Source organism: Drosophila teissieri, chromosome 2L (genome assembly GCF_016746235.2).
Source record: "Drosophila teissieri strain GT53w chromosome 2L, Prin_Dtei_1.1, whole genome shotgun sequence".
NCBI lineage: Eukaryota > Metazoa > Arthropoda > Insecta > Diptera > Drosophilidae > Drosophila > Drosophila teissieri.
Genome location: NC_053029.1, coordinates 14343549 through 14358969, shown reverse-complemented (window position 1 = coordinate 14358969; position 15421 = coordinate 14343549). Strand labels below are relative to the sequence as shown.

The window sequence follows — 15421 nt, the reverse complement described above, 5'->3', positions numbered from 1 at the left end:
CGAATCCTTTCTTCCAGGCTCAACAAAAGCCCATAAAATCGATAAAATCATGCCATGCCACACGACTTAAATTATTAAGATATACTTATATATTCTTTCATTTGCAGGAAACATAAAATAACAATAACAAAACCATGTGGACTAGAAGCAGCATTCCTAAGGATCTGGACACTCTGGCTGCTTGAGGATCTCGATACAGCATGGATTGGCATCAATTTTGCACACCTCGCTCTCCGTCTCCACCTCGCTGAGATCGGTGATATCGCATTCGCAGGGGAAGCACTCCATCTCGCCGCCCTCTTCGCCCTCGGCCTCCTCACCCTCTCCATACCAACTGATCTTCTCCTCGCTGCGCATGCTTGGCTCAGTGGAGAGCGAACAGACGGACAGCTCGGAGTCGGAAATGGCCAGGGGCACGGGCTCCTGCGGCAGCAGCGAAAAGTCATACACGGCCATCTCCTGGGCGAACCACAGAGTTGGCTCCATTGGAACCGCTTCTCCCATTTCGTCCTCCAACCGCTCCTCAGCGTCCTCCATCTCGTCTTCGTTGCTAATCGCCTTCAAATTGTAACTGGCGGGCAGGAAGTAGCCCAGCAAGAGGTACCGACTGTTAAAGCTAAACACGGCCGGTCCACTCGGGTACAGGGAATCCCAAATTCCGTGGAGTATTGTGCACTTGTCCTCGTTCCCGATATACAGCTCGAAGGGACCCGTTCGCATGTTGCTGTTCCAGGTGGACTTTATTCTGACGGACAGGCAACAGCCCTCCGTTCCGCTGTTAATGTTGTATATTCCCACTCCATGACGTTGACCCTTGAACCAGTCCCCCGAGTAGTTGTCCCCATTCACATAGTTGTAGCGCCCCTTTCCGTGCTTCAAGTTCTTTCGCCAGTTGCCCTCGTACACGGACCCGTCCGGATAGATGAAGATGCCACGCCCACAGCGCTTCCCGCAGCGGTACTGTCCGTAGTACCGTGATCCATCCTTAAACACGTACAGCCCGATGCCGTGACGGCGACCCTTCCTGTAGTTCCCATCATACTGATCTCCGTTGGGGAGGATCGCCCAACCTCTGCCTTGCCTCTGTCCCGCTGCATTTCGACCGCCTATGTAGAGCTGCGATCGAGGAATATTATTGCTTACTAAAAACTTATTTATATTAAAGAAAGATTGGAGCCTCAGATCTGCACTACTACTTTCAGCAAGCCCGTCCTATTCTGCAGAACCAGTTTGCAACTTACGCCTATATTGGGTCCCAAATCCTCCTCTTCCTCGGGCGCCGACAGGTCCTCCTCGGACATTTCGGTCGTGGCCATGGTGATTTTGAGTTAACTCGCTTCTTTCGGTTCTTTATTGCCGAGTGAAGTACAGATTTTTACTTACGAATTACTTTCAGGAAATATTTTGTGTATGCATTAAATAAATGTATTCTGTCTGTATAGTTAACTTAGCGAAGACTACTACAATAAATATCAGAATCGAAGAATGATAGGATCGAGGGCTACGTTTTCGCATAGAAGTAGTTGGCCAGGGGATATCGAATGGTCAAAGCAATTAGTGTGCACAGCACCTGCAGTCCCATCAGCATCTGGGTGACCACTCGCTCGTGGACAGGTCCGAAAATGACCAGGACAAAGTTAATGAGCGTTAAGTTATTGGTCCTCACAACTCCGTCCGCTTTGGTGTGCCAGCTAATCAGTCGCAACTTTCGCAACACCGTGACCATCAGGCGACCCGGAGCGTTGAGATCCTCCAGGCGGAACTCCGTGGTGCTGATGTGGAGCAGATCCGTCTTGCTGTCGTACTGGGGCAGCCGGTGACGCGGACATGGCACAAAGTGGAACAGCTGCGGCGTTGAGTACAGGAAGTTCAGGATCTGCGGCAGGAAGAAGAGGAGCAGGGTCTTGCTGAAGTGGCCCAGGATTCCAACCACGGCAAAAGTCATGCCGGCAAAGTAGCAGTAGGTGTCGCCAACAAACACCTGCGATGGATACCTGAGAAATAAGTGAGATAGAAAACATATTACAACCCAAAGCTATAATAATAGAATATGTACTTCTAATAGGAATTTAGATCAAAATGATGAAGAAAAGAAAAATTAACTTATTCATCACAATTTTACTACATCTGTGTCCATTTATTTTTGGTTTACATTTTCTAAAAATGATAATTACTATATTTAAGAAGACGGAAAAAGATTATAACGTATACTTAAGTTTCAAATAATATCCTTATTATTTCGATAACAGTAGAAACCAGTGTTGTAAGGCCCGCCGAAACGAAGCGGCCAGATTATAACTGCAGCAGCGAAACAGCTGACTGAGGACATTTGCGTCAGCTGTGCGGGGGAGGTGAGGGGTACCGTAAAATTTTTGGGCGTGTTTGCCAGCGAAAGAAAAGCGTGAAAAGTACGGAAAATAGCAACGGAATGAGCAGAAAATACTGCAGAAAGTGAACCAGTGACCATGGTGAGAAGCACAATCCTGGCCACCCACACACAGATACCAGGAGCCGGCCTGGGACGGCTGGCCATCACCAAGAAGCTGGTGCTCTGGTTGGTGCTGGTGCTGCAAGTGGGTTTCATCGGCTGCATATGGCTGCTGCAGATGAACCGAGGCCAGGAGTCACAGCAGCGGAGTGCAGTGGACCAGGTTGGCGGACAGGTGCACTTCGTGGCCAGCGGCGAGGCTCCGAGGGAAAAGACACACCTTGTGGGCGGAACCCACTGTCCGCATCAGCAGGACAATGTCAACCGCTACGACAGGGACTTTTATCAAATGAAGGCGGAACGACTGAACGAATCCCACCTGCCCGACTACCACGTGCCCGCCTATGTGGACGCGGAGATGGGCTTAACGCCCGCCCTGTGGTGCTATCGCGAAGGTACCATCAACGAGAGCCAGCGGCTCAACGATGTGGACTATTGATGGCGCCGCCGCAGTGCAGATGTGAAAGTGGCTGGCACGGCAGAGATTGCGGCCAGCCGGAGATCATATGGCGAGCCCTGATGACGTCCAATCGGCCAGCAAACGAGGCGGAAGCACACCGCTTCAACTGGTCGAGGCCAGTTCCACTTCCCTGCACCGCCTGTTCTATATGTTGGAACTGGGGCCTGGGACCACCTTAGTCTGGAGCTTTGGAGCTGCAAATTCGAGCCCTCATCGAGGTTGTGGACTACTTTCTCATATACTATGTGAGCAACGGCAGCAAGGAGCGGAGTCTGGAGAGCATGCTGGGCAGCCAAACAAGCTACACGCTACTTCGCTGCTCTTCCGAGAGCAACTGCAGCAGCTCAATGGCCTACAGCCACTTTAGGAGGCAGCTGTGGCAGCAGTGTGGTGTCCAAATGCAGGCGCAGGATCTCCTGCTCCACGGGGACAGTGGAACCGTTTATGCGCCAGCAGCCCTCAAGTTTCTCAAGTACTATGCAAAGGATGTGCTGCCGCTGAAGTTCCGTTTAAAGTACAACGTGTATGGATTCTACTGGCAGCATCCGAAAAAGACCCTCTTGAATGGGGTGATAAGTTCCTTGGGGCACCTGCACAGCGCCCAATTGGACGCCCACCGGCTGCACCGGCTGGCGAGCAGCACATTGGGTGATCTCAACCACTACGGCGGATGGAACTGCGAGCTGTGTCTGCCTCCCGAGCAGATTGTGCTCCTGCTGCAGAGCTCCAGCCACCGAAAGCTACCAGTAAAGCTACCCAACGATACCCGCAATGCCCACATCGATGCCAACTACATGCAGCAGTTGATAGCCAATGGAGTTCACATCGATGGCGCCACGCAGCTGCACCGGTTGCGGGAGCAGAGCGAGAAGTATTTTGCTCCCGAGGAGGCGCTGCTGCACAGCAGCCAGTACGGCCAGCTACTGGTGAACCTATACGATGTGGACGTCCTGGAAGATCTGCAGGACGAAGACTAACTACGCCTGTCAAAGTGTGACTTGGGCACGGCACCCTATCGAACCAGCATAAACCTACGAATATATATTTATATGTGCCTGCTTTTGAGTCCCCATCAAAGTCTAACAATCTCATAATCATCATATCATACTCTGCCTAATCCACTCATGCGAATGCCCTTCTGTGTTTTTGGCCAAGCGAATTCCAAATTTAGTATCTCAGCTCAGCAGACAGGACAGATAGACCCGCCATCTGTGATAAGAAAAACCAGAACTAAACAATGAATTTATGAGAGGAAGTCGAAACGATACAACCAACTGAGCGAAGTCTCAAATTTGCTGGAAAAAGTTGTGAAATTGGTTGAACGGAATTTAACATTATTTGTAAGATATAACACACACGATCTGTATGAGAAAGCTTTTTAGATTTACTTTAAATATTGATACCAAATATCAGAAGGCAAGCTAAATTTAAACGAATTTGGTTACAATTTTGAAGAGTTATTTGTGTTATTAGTTTATTACTTAGGCGCCCTAATTCTAATTAGAAGAAAATTTGTTAACCTTCCAGATCAATTCAGTATTTATAAATAAAAATCAATTGGAATACTTACTTGTTGAACTTCCAAAGCGCCAGGGTGGTGGCCAGGAAAGGCAGCATGAAATAAATGGAGAATATATGCGAATCCACCTGGTGGCCGAGCAATAGTTCGATGGCATTGAACAGCAGAATGGAGCCCGCAATTATCAAGGATTGTCCCACCTCCAGGCCATTGATGCCCGCCAGGATGTTGATGGCATTTGTGCAGAAGACCGCCAGCATGCCCATAAAGACGTAGTACAGGGCACCTTAAAGAAATCGAAATATTTGTTAGCAGGGAACTAAAAACGTTTCTTCTGAGTTTAATTTCATTGAAGTTGCAAGTTGATCGAAAGATCTTTGTTTCTGGGGAACCTTAGCTACCTATATTCAGGGTGGTCCCAAACAGATTCCTCGCAAAGTTCGGCATGATGACCGTAGTGGAGTTATAGTTGACGTAGTACACCATAAGCAGCGGCAACGTGGCGATGGTGGGCAACAGCAGCTTGTGGCGCCATCGCAGGTCGAGAACGTCATCGGCGAAGCCCAAAAAGATCATGCAGCAAATGGACAGAAGGGCGGCAATCAATTCCACGAACTATGCGGGGAATAACAGTCGATAAGGTGGCTCACAAAGACATCTATCAATTAGATAAATACCTTATCATGTGGAAAGGTATCGGGTTTGCCTCCAGTAATCGCATCCGTGGCAGCTGCCTCATCGAAGGCAAAGGGAATCGGTATAAACAGAAACAAGGAGACCAGGAACACACAGCCGATCAGCACGCCAAAGGATTCAGGTCTACAGATAGGAATCATTTCAATTAGAAATTGGTGTTTTACCAAGGAGCAACTACTTACACTTGTGGCTTGTCCTTTTTGCACAGATCTTTACCAAAGAGATTGGCCTTGATGAACATCTCCCGGAAGCGGGGAATCATCCGAACAGTCATGCAGTAGGCGGCGGCCGAAATGGCCGCATTAATGGCTATGGCAACTCCCGACATGGTCGGCCTTGAAAATCCACCTCCGCCTGCACTAATTCAATTAGGTGGTGCTGCTCAGTTCCCAGAAATGGGCCTGAGGCACGCGTACGGAGTGCGTTGATTGAATATTGAATATGAGGATATTGGGAGGCCGTGGATAACCAGCCAATCACTCGGTCATGGTGCAGAAATCAATTACGCCGACAAAAGTACACGCAATTGAATCTCGAATTGCTGATAACAACAAACTCAGCTGTTCAACGGCTAGTGTGCCCGTACTTTGGGCTTTTGGACGTACCAAACAGCTGATTTTGGTTTAACAATTCAAATTACCAGTTATAAAATACCACAATTTAATTCACTCAATTTTGCTACTTAAACAAGATATTTGTATTATTAAATAAAAATCTCAATGTAATTACGCCTCCACATTAAAAGTCTGATAACTTAATTTTCTTTTTTTCAAAAATTAAAAAAAATAAAATAAGAGTCGTAAAATAAATAACTACCAAAAGTAAAAACAGCTTTAGATGAAAAAGGCTTAACTTTATTTAATATCATTGATTACAGCACTTGGACCAACTGCGTTATTACACATATAGATAAAGACATCTACAACAAAATAGATAAAATATGTTGCGAAATACTTGTTCTTTTCGAGCTTCCTTGGTTGAGCTTGGTTAGCTTAGATTCAGTAAAGATTGCTACCTATCCCTGAAGAAGGGGAAGACCTTCTGCAGCTCCGCCTTTGACTTGCAGGCCTCCACCTGCGGCAGGGTCTCCACCAGATTGAGCAGATAGATCTGCAGCTGCTGCCGCCGTTCCTCCACGAAAACCAGGTTCATGTTGCCGAAATGCTTCTTTGGCGGAAACTCCACAGCGCCGACCACTGGATGGGTCTTTAGCAGTGACTTGTGCAGCTTGTTAAACTCGCTGTATCGTCTAAAAAAAGTCCAGTGCTCCAAACGCTGCCTCATCGTGATGTGAACCTCGTAGGTGTAGTGGGAACCAGATCGATGTGTCTTTGCTAGCTTAACGTGCGGAATGGTTATCAGGAAATTGGAGCACAGCGATGAGCTGGGGTCGATGCCGGTCTCCTCAAACTGTTTTGTGAGCCTTCGGATGAGAAGGCGGTTCTGTAGGCTGAGCTCCGCCACGCGGGTTTCCAGTAGAGCGCATCTTTCGTTTAGTTGGTTGACATGCTCCTCCAGCACCGCTTGCTGTTGGTTGTTAGCCACGCAGTTTGCAGAAGAGGACGACTTGCTCCATTGCGAGGACGTGTCGCTTCGGTCTTCGTAGAGCTCTGGCTCTCCAACATGCGCGCCAAATTCTGGCAAGGGCGTTTTAAGAAACTCTAGCTCGGGTTCAATAGGGTCAAAGGGACCCAAGTTGACTTCTTCCTGTGGCTTGGCTAACTCCTGTTCGATGGATTCCTTAGAGAGTAGTTGCAGTACCTCCACTGACTCGATGGGCTTTAGAGCCCCGAGCAAATCCTCTGTGGAGCTGGCGCACTCAATGGGTCGTTCCACGGCAATACCAGGTCTTTTTTGGCGTCCCACCACCGGCACTGGACTGGTGGTAAATATAATTGGTTCCTCTTTTGCGGGAACACTTGAAGTTGATCTCCTGGGTGCATTAAACTCTGTCGCGTCCACATTGAGGGCGAACAATACATCCCTGAGGGAGTCTATGATCTCTGGCAGCTTCTTGGCCGCCTCATCGTTGAGTAGCAGGGACCAAGGGGTGTAAAATCGATGCAATTGCTCTTCGTCGCTCAACCAGGTGAGGACATGGCTATGCAGGCGCTTCTCGTTCAGCGTGGCGCGTATAAAGGCACGTCCTCTGCCTACATTCGTCCAGATCTGCTTAAGATCCATGTACCTCTGCCGTTCGTGGGGCGTCAAATGCGTCTGGCAGAATTCCCAGAAAGTGGCGTCATTGTTGTTGCTGCCTCCGCCCGCATTTCCAGACACCATCTCCTGCATGTTCTGGATGAAACTGGAGGCACTGAAGGAGGAAGTGCTCGCCGATTGCCTCATTCCGTATGACATTAGGTCCTCGAAAGATTCGCAAAGTTCCTGAACAGATTCATCCCGTTCCGTGGCCAGTTCTTTTCCACTGAACTTTTGCGAAATTTGATGCGCACTTTCCTGGATACGACGAAAGATGTCCTCACGTCGTTGGCCAAAGGTGCTGCCCGCCAGTTGGCTGCGCATGCTCCGGAAGCCTGCCTCTGTGGGCATCGAGCTGGATGCATTTTCTGGCATTCTTTGTGGATTTTATTTTACTAATAATATTTTCTAATCATTTTTCTCTCTCGGCTGTGTGCCAACACTGGTTGCTTGACAACAAAACAAGCCGAACAGTGTTGCAAGGTATTAGAGTGGGCACGTTCAGTACTCCGATTAGTGATTTTAAGTGTCTGTGACTCGGCATTAGACTTTAAGTACTTAGAAAGACCAAATAAAATAAATAATTACGAAACTATTGACAGTGTTATCAAAATAACTAATGAATAGCTGACTGGGTCACAATTCATATTGGTAAGCAAAGTACAAGAATTTCGACTGCAATTGGGCTTTTGCTGTAATAAGCAGTTTTGTACAATTATCGATAAAAAAAAACACTTAATAAAAAGTCACTCTTTGTTATTGCTAGCTGAACGCGTCCACCTTTGCACCCCTGGCGATTTAGCGGGCAAAAGAATGCCAAAACGCTGTTGTTCGACTGTGCAGCCCTGGCACTTAATTGCCATCCCTGCTCGGCGCAAATGCAAAAGAAGTTAGCTCACAAAAATCTGTAGAAAACCATTGCTAAACGTTTGAAAAGGCAAAAAAATGTCGTACCACAAGTGCTAGCAACTGGGGAAACCCAAGTCGAACGCGTGCAACGTGCAAAAGTGTAAGTTTGCAGCCAGGGGCAGCAACATCGTGCATTTTCTTTTGTGTTCGCGTTCGCTGTCTGCGCAAACGCTTCATTGACTTTTCGAGAGTGAACCTATCAATTGTAACCAAAAATTTGGATATATGTTCGAACTTTATTCAATGGCCAGTTAAGTGAATCTTCCCGCGGCGGCGTCGCCAAAGGTAGCCCCAAAATTCCGACCGCCACGGAAGACTTTAATCACATTTCCGTGCCCTTCCCTCCCTGCGCAGCAGCTGCGTGCAGAAAAGCAAAAGTAAAAAAAAGGAAGAGAACAGAAGGAGGCAAACAAAACGGACAACGAGGAACACTGGGAATCGGTCGGGATCTACAGCCCATATGGCCCGAACATTTGCCGGGTCCAGGAGCTTTTCGCAGCTGAACAAACTGGGATTGGCATAAAATTGCAGCCAAATAAGCCAACGGCTTCTAATAAGTTTTCGATTAGAATGCTCACGTTTGGCAGTCTATCTAGATTCGAAACTTTATTTTAAAAATCCGAATCAGTTCACAACGGAATAAGTAATAATTAAATAAATTGTGAAATGTTTAGATTGGAAAACTTAGGATATATTTTGGCCAAGTTTTGCAAACCACAATAAGTTGTAATATTACAAAATAGTAAACTGTTTAAATATGTTTGTTTTGCAGCCAATGTGAGTTAGAAAAACCAAGGAACGCGACTCGCAGCAAAGAACGCTATATTTGTTGAAGAAAACCAAGAAAGTGGTCCCATAAATGCTTTTGCCATACTGACAAATCCGGATTCGATAGCACCATTCGCTCATAATGAATCCAGCCGAGCTGCGCATGATGTGGATGAGCAGTCAGTACAATTCGGAGCGCATTACACTGGAGGATGCGGCCACTCTGTTGGGTCATCCCACTGTTGGACTCTCTGTCATGGAGGACCTCTCCGCCCATCAGCCAACATTGGTGAGTGCAGACGGTTTGATTCAGAAGCCAATCTCTCAATTCGAAGACTAATAAATATAAATTGCTGCTAAATGGAATCGCGAAAACAAGAAACGTGTCTTAAAAAGGCACTCCTTTATATTTGATAGTCCTCGGAGTCGGAAACAAACCCAAATTCCTTAGGTTTAAACATGTACTCTTTGGGGATTGGCCAAATTTCCAAACTATCTTTTTTGTCTGTCTCAGTTAAACCCGATTGGAATTTGTTTACTTATTTCTTCTACTTTCTTTTCTATGATTTATGTATTGGTTACAATTTAAATCTCGACACAAAAACACACATAACCAATGATCGAACCTCAACCTGAACCACCTCCAATCTCCAAACCCACACTGCTCAACAAAAGGACATGAATCCGATGATGAGCCTAATGGGGGGAGATTTCACTGGTCAAGCGGCGGCGGCCGCTGCGGCACTAGGTGTACAACCAGGCACCCTGATTGCCACCAACTCGAACAACCTGTACGGATTTGCCCACATGGGTGGCCTGCAGCAGCAACTGCTCCAGCAGTCGGCGGCGGCGGCAGTTTTCCAGAACTATGCGGAGGCAATGGATAACGATGTGGACAACGGTATGGTTGGCCTGGCCGCGCACGGCGGTGGTCTAATGGGCGTGGGTGTGGGCGAGCAGGTTGTGGACGATGACGACCAAGTGTACGGTCAGAGGGACAATAACTTTGATGATAATGGATCAGGGCTGGAGCCCAAGCAGGAAATTATCAACATCGACGACTTTGTGATGATGAACGAGGACAATAATTCGTACGATGGCACCGACTTCATGACCTCCTCCGATAAAGACATTTCGCAGTCCTCCTCCTCCTGCATGACACAGATGCCTGGAGGCTTGGGCGTCCCTGGAGTCGAGCACGATCTTTTGGTTCCACTGCCCGATGGCCTTCTGCATCACAAGCTCCTGGGCACAACCCTGGCACCTGCGATGGGTACGCTTAATGGCAATGCCTTTGGCAACATAATGGTCAACTCTGAAGCACCATGCGTGAGCTCCAGCAAGCAAATGCAGCGCACCTACAGTACAGCCAAGGGAGCCAACTCCACCGCAACCACCGCCAGCTGCAGTGCCTCCACGTCCTCCGCATTGCGATCGCAACGCAAGACGCGCAAGATCGAACCCGTAAACAGGCCAGGACTGGTGCTGAAGACACCCATCGCCTACAGGGGAAACATTGACCCTTCGGTGATCCCCATACAGAAAGATGGCATGGGTAAGGTTGCTGTGCACTAGAGTGGGTCGATTCCTTATTAGACCATTGTGGGCGGAGTGTATAACTTAAAATAACACTAAATGGTAGAAATATTAGTTGATGTTATGTATCATTAAAGTTCATCAATTAAATATGCATTTAACTTGTCTAAAATCCCAAAAGCCTTTGTCTAAAAGGCTTATTCTATAGACTAGTTTATGTTGTTGACAACAGTTATTTGTTTATAAGTAATAGGTAATTCGGTTATTTAAGCAATGAAAACCACCGTCCCTGTAAATCTGCAATCGACCCACTCTACACGATATTAATTTTCAAGCTTTTTAGTTTATATCCTAGTTTAGTTTCACTTATCTTAATTTTTGGTTTGGGGTTGTTTTGCAAGAATTTGGGTTTGTATAGCAGATAGCAGTTAAGTGAAATACAAAATTGACATTTCTATGTAAAAGTCATTAAACGATTCATTTTTCTTCTACAGCTGTCTGTAAACGTTGCGGAGCCATTGGAGTGAAGCACACATTCTACACAAAATCGCGACGTTTTTGCAGTATGGCCTGTGCCCGAGGCGAACTGTATTCATTGGTACTTAATACTAAGATGGAGGGAGACCAAGCAACCACTAGTTCCCCAGATCCTGGAGCGGGTTCAGAGTCAACCGATTTGCCTGGCGATCAGCAGCAGTCGCAGTCGGATATTGAGCTGGATCTGCATGCGGCGCATATTAAGAATGCCAATTACCGTTTTCGCATTACGGATCAATCGAAGATTACCCAGTTGAATAGCTTCGGCGAACCCATGTCTCTAGGCGGCGATGCAGCTGCCAATAATGTACAAATGGCAGCAGATGAAACAATTGCTGCGTTGAACGGCGGAGCGGTGGGAGATGCCACAGCTCCGGGAAGCACCGAGGAGGGAGCATCCACACCCAATTCTTATCTGAGCGCAGCTCCCACGCCCAAGGCCTTACGACTCTTTAAGGACATCTATCCACAGGATGACCTGCCGCAAATTCCCAAGTACGAGCGTCTTCCGGTACCGTGTCCGCAGATGGAGAAAATAATCAGCATTCGGCGGCGGATGTACGATCCCACACACTCCTACGACTGGTTGCCCCGCCTTAGCAAGGAGAACTTTAATGCGGCACCTGTCACTTGTTTTCCACATGCACCCGGTTGCGAGGTGTGGGACAATTTGGGTGTGGGCATGAAGGTTGAAGTGGAAAATACAGATTGCGATAGCATCGAAGTGATCCAACCGGGTCAGACTCCTACCTCGTTTTGGGTGGCCACCATCCTGGAAATCAAGGGCTATAAGGCCTTAATGAGCTACGAGGGTTTTGATACGGACTCGCACGACTTCTGGGTGAACCTCTGCAACGCCGAGGTGCATTCGGTGGGTTGGTGCGCCACTCGGGGCAAGCCACTAATCCCGCCCCGCACCATCGAGCACAAGTACAAGGACTGGAAGGACTTCCTGGTTGGACGGTTATCCGGAGCCCGCACCCTTCCCTCCAACTTTTACAACAAAATCAACGACAGCCTCCAGTCGCGCTTCCGCCTTGGCCTGAATCTCGAGTGCGTGGACAAGGATCGCATTTCGCAGGTGCGCCTAGCCACCGTCACCAAGATCGTGGGAAAGCGTCTCTTCCTGCGGTACTTCGATTCCGACGATGGCTTTTGGTGTCACGAGGACTCGCCCATCATCCATCCAGTCGGCTGGGCAACCACAGTTGGCCATAATCTGGCTGCCCCGCAAGATTACTTGGAGCGCATGTTGGGTAAGTGGGCTATTATAAATGATTTTTACAACATTTTTTGGACACAACTTTTTCTATGTACATATGTAGCTAGAAATAATCTGCATATAATAATTTTTAATACCGTTTTCATTCATTCCCACTTTCAGCTGGTCGCGAAGCCATGATCGAAGTTCACGAGGACGACGCCACAATCGAGCTGTTTAAGATGAACTTCACCTTCGACGAATACTACAGTGACGGCAAAACCAATAGCTTTGTGGAGGGCATGAAGCTGGAAGCGGTGGATCCTCTTAATCTATCATCCATTTGCCCGGCTACAGTGATGGCGGTCCTCAATTCGGGTACATGATGATACGCATTGACTCCTACCAACCGGATGCCTCAGGGTCGGATTGGTGAGCTTTAAAGGCTTCAATTAAAGTAGCAATATCAACAAGACTATTTTGTCGTTTTAGGTTCTGTTACCATGAAAAGAGTCCGTGTATCTTTCCGGCGGGATTCTGTTCCGTCAACAGCATTTCGGTTACCCCACCCAACGGCTACGACTCTCGTACATTCACCTGGGAGGGTTATCTACGGGACACGGGAGCCGCAGCCGCTGGGCAGCATCTATTTCATCGGATTATTCCTGACCATGGATTCGAGGTGGGTATGAGTCTGGAGTGTGCAGATCTCATGGATCCCCGTCTCGTCTGCGTGGCCACGGTGGCACGAGTTGTGGGTCGACTACTCAAAGTACACTTTGACGGGTGGACGGATGAGTATGACCAGTGGCTGGATTGCGAATCGGCCGACATATATCCAGTTGGATGGTGTGTATTGGTGAACCACAAGCTAGAAGGCCCACCAAGGGTTGCACATCAGCAGGCCCCGAAACCGGCACCAAAGCCCAAGATACAGCGAAAACGAAAGCCCAAAAAAGGAGCAGTGGGAGGCAAAACTCCAAACGACAATAGCACTCAGTCGGGTAAGTTATATTTCTAAATCAAAACATTGGATTAAAGCCGTGAAAATAGCATACATCATTATTCCAAACTTATGCATTTCCAATTGTCATTCTAGTCAAATCCCGTACAATTGCGCTCAAGACCACGCCACACTTACCCAAGCTGAGCATCAAGCTGGAGCTAAAGCCGGAGCATCACAATGCTGCCTTTTACGAGAACAATCAGCCCGAGGAGGAGGGCGACGAGGAGGATCCCGATGCGGACGGCGATGGAGACGGAAGCACCAGCCACATCTCCGAGCAGTCCACGACACAGTCCTCCAGTGATCTGATCGCAGGATCAGGCAGCGGAAGTGGCTCCGCCTCACTGGTAACTCTCGCCACGGGCAGTAACAAAACGGTAAAGAAATCTACTACTAAATCTCCTGCGCCACCAACTGTGGGCCGCAAAGCCACTAGCTACATTGCGGTGAGTACTTAGCGGAATAATAGTGCGTAGAGTCATCCATCTAGCCAGCCAGCCTGCTTGCCCGCCTGAAGTCCAGCTCATGCATCTAAAGGGAGATCCAAAAAGCATAGTGGTTTTCGTTTAAATATAAAATCCTAATTAATCTAGAGGAACATAGAATTCCCTTTTATTTGACATGATTTTCGTTCAAATTAGAAGCATTAACTTATGTACCAATAGTATGTACTATAATAGTTTTTGCTAAGTTTCAGTTTTTGTAATTTTATATAAACTAGATTGTCAAACCCAACCTAAACCACTGTGTTAAAGCTCCGTAACACTACTGCATAAATGTATATAACCGAAATCGTTCATAAAACGCCAATTTGTATATAATTTAGTTTACGCACTGTTATTTTTGGTACTTGCAACAGCCCCAACACACCGACATCCAATCGTTCCGCCATTAACCCATAATGGAATACCACATTAAACGCTCACTAATTGCGCTCTTTTTTTACCCCACTGTAGAACTCCTGTGCGACGAATAATAAGTACATTCCGCGTCTGGCCGATATCGATTCGAGTGAACCCCATTTGGAGCTGGTCCCGGATACATGGAACGTGTACGACGTATCCCAGTTCTTGCGGGTCAACGATTGCACAGCCCACTGTGACACCTTCAGCCGGAACAAGATCGACGGAAAGCGACTCCTGCAGCTGACCAAGGACGATATCATGCCACTTTTGGGCATGAAGGTGGGCCCAGCATTGAAAATCTCCGACCTTATTGCCCAGCTTAAGTGCAAGGTTAACCCGGGCAGAGCCAGATCCCACAAGACCAACAAATCTCCGTTTTTATAGTGCGCGGATTTCAGTTTTTTCAAAGCGAAACGAAAGTTATCACCGATAGAACACACACTTTTATACGTGTACACTAGTGCTTATGCATAAAGAATATATATAACAAATATATATAGATATTGAAGTATTTTGTTAGCAGTGGAAATCGAAACACAAACGTTGCCTAGAATGGATCAACCATCCATGATACAATTGTATAACTAACTCAAGTCTCACAGCGCGTTATTTTATACCGATTACATTGTAAACCGTAGACCTTAGCCGTACGCTCATGTTATATCAGTCAGAGTTCTATATCAACAATTGTATAGAGATCATTGAATTGGGGACAGTGACATTTTTTTATATCACACATATTTTTATAAAAGTAAGAGTAATAACGATGCATGCAACACATATATTAACTTTTATATATGGGGATTGCACAGCATGGTTTTGTAAATTGTACATAAAAACTGTCGCCAATTATATAGGACCCAAGAATATCATATTTTATATAGAACCAAGCGCAAGCAAACAACCCAGGCAGCATGTCCAACTTTCAGTCGTAATCCGAGCGATTGCAAGTCGCTCCTAGTCCGTAAGATCCACGATTACTAGCCGCTCTCTCCTTCGGTTAACTTCTTTCCGGTATCCCACATCTCTGCAAGAAGGAGGGCATTATTGGTGTAAGGCGAACTTTTGAAGAAGGCAACCTTAATGATAAAATATGTATTTAGATATCCCTAAGGTACCAGCTAATGTCAAAATACTTTAATAAAACCGAATTCAAAATTGCAAGTATTGAAATATCGCCGAATACTTTTCATCTTG

General features: G+C 47.0%; 5 protein-coding genes and 1 pseudogene across 5 annotated transcripts; 2 read left to right on the top strand and 4 right to left on the bottom strand.

Annotated features, from left to right (window-relative positions):
- Nucleotides 1-66: 66 nt before the first annotated feature.
- LOC122625266 (radial spoke head 1 homolog) lies at nucleotides 67-1452 on the bottom strand. The gene is made up of 2 exons (XM_043805341.1): nucleotides 1242-1452; nucleotides 67-1116 (listed from the first exon to the last, which is right to left on the bottom strand). Exons 1-2 carry the CDS (start codon nucleotides 1314-1316, stop codon nucleotides 157-159), a joined length of 1035 nt encoding a protein of 344 aa, XP_043661276.1. The 5' UTR covers nucleotides 1317-1452; the 3' UTR covers nucleotides 67-156.
- LOC122625191 (UDP-N-acetylglucosamine--dolichyl-phosphate N-acetylglucosaminephosphotransferase-like) lies at nucleotides 1322-5709 on the bottom strand. Its single transcript, XM_043805211.1, has 5 exons — nucleotides 5346-5709; nucleotides 5145-5286; nucleotides 4869-5082; nucleotides 4519-4753; nucleotides 1322-1994 (listed from the first exon to the last, which is right to left on the bottom strand). The coding sequence occupies exons 1-5, from the start codon at nucleotides 5489-5491 to the stop codon at nucleotides 1502-1504; spliced, it is 1230 nt and encodes a 409-aa protein (XP_043661146.1). The 5' UTR covers nucleotides 5492-5709; the 3' UTR covers nucleotides 1322-1501.
- On the top strand, nucleotides 2300-4468 carry LOC122625124 (annotated as a pseudogene).
- Nucleotides 5710-6031: 322 nt separating the features above from the next.
- On the bottom strand, nucleotides 6032-7875 carry LOC122622994 (sorting nexin-29-like). The gene has a single exon (XM_043801838.1). The coding sequence runs from the start codon at nucleotides 7735-7737 to the stop codon at nucleotides 6175-6177; it is 1563 nt and encodes a 520-aa protein (XP_043657773.1). The 5' UTR covers nucleotides 7738-7875; the 3' UTR covers nucleotides 6032-6174.
- A 123-nt stretch (nucleotides 7876-7998) lies between these two features.
- LOC122619804 lies at nucleotides 7999-8448 on the bottom strand. The gene is made up of 3 exons (XM_043796998.1): nucleotides 8317-8448; nucleotides 8113-8227; nucleotides 7999-8054 (listed from the first exon to the last, which is right to left on the bottom strand). The coding sequence occupies exons 1-3, from the start codon at nucleotides 8446-8448 to the stop codon at nucleotides 7999-8001; spliced, it is 303 nt and encodes a 100-aa protein (XP_043652933.1).
- Nucleotides 8210-15397, top strand: LOC122626218 (polycomb protein Sfmbt-like). The gene is given in 9 exon segments (XM_043806431.1): nucleotides 8210-8371; nucleotides 9044-9328; nucleotides 9715-10594; nucleotides 11070-12368; nucleotides 12497-12682; nucleotides 12685-12745; nucleotides 12806-13317; nucleotides 13413-13765; nucleotides 14276-15397. Coding segments are annotated over 8 exon segments (3771 nt in total). The 5' UTR covers nucleotides 8210-8371; nucleotides 9044-9181; the 3' UTR covers nucleotides 14609-15397.
- Nucleotides 15398-15421: the final 24 nt, after the last annotated feature.

Excerpts from the sequence above, each read along its gene's own strand:
- LOC122625266 (XM_043805341.1), bottom strand. The coding sequence starts at position 1,316 with ATGGCCACGACCGAAATGTCCGAGGAGGACCTGTCGGCGCCCGAGGAA. Across the intron at positions 1,117-1,241 it reads ATTTGGGACCCAATATAGGC|CTCTACATAGGCGGTCGAAA; the intron begins GTAAGTTGCAAA and ends CCTCGATCGCAG.
- LOC122625191 (XM_043805211.1), bottom strand. The coding sequence starts at position 5,491 with ATGTCGGGAGTTGCCATAGCCATTAATGCGGCCATTTCGGCCGCCGCC. Across the intron at positions 5,083-5,144 it reads ATACCTTTCCACATGATAAG|TTCGTGGAATTGATTGCCGC; the intron begins GTATTTATCTAA and ends TTCCCCGCATAG. Across the intron at positions 4,754-4,868 it reads TGGGACCACCCTGAATATAG|GTGCCCTGTACTACGTCTTT; the intron begins GTAGCTAAGGTT and ends GATTTCTTTAAG.
- LOC122622994 (XM_043801838.1), bottom strand. The coding sequence starts at position 7,737 with ATGCCAGAAAATGCATCCAGCTCGATGCCCACAGAGGCAGGCTTCCGG.
- LOC122619804 (XM_043796998.1), bottom strand. The coding sequence starts at position 8,448 with ATGAAGCGTTTGCGCAGACAGCGAACGCGAACACAAAAGAAAATGCAC. Across the intron at positions 8,228-8,316 it reads CCCAGTTGCTAGCACTTGTG|GGATGGCAATTAAGTGCCAG; the intron begins GTACGACATTTT and ends TGCGCCGAGCAG. Across the intron at positions 8,055-8,112 it reads TCAGCTAGCAATAACAAAGA|CAAAAGCCCAATTGCAGTCG; the intron begins GTGACTTTTTAT and ends TGCTTATTACAG.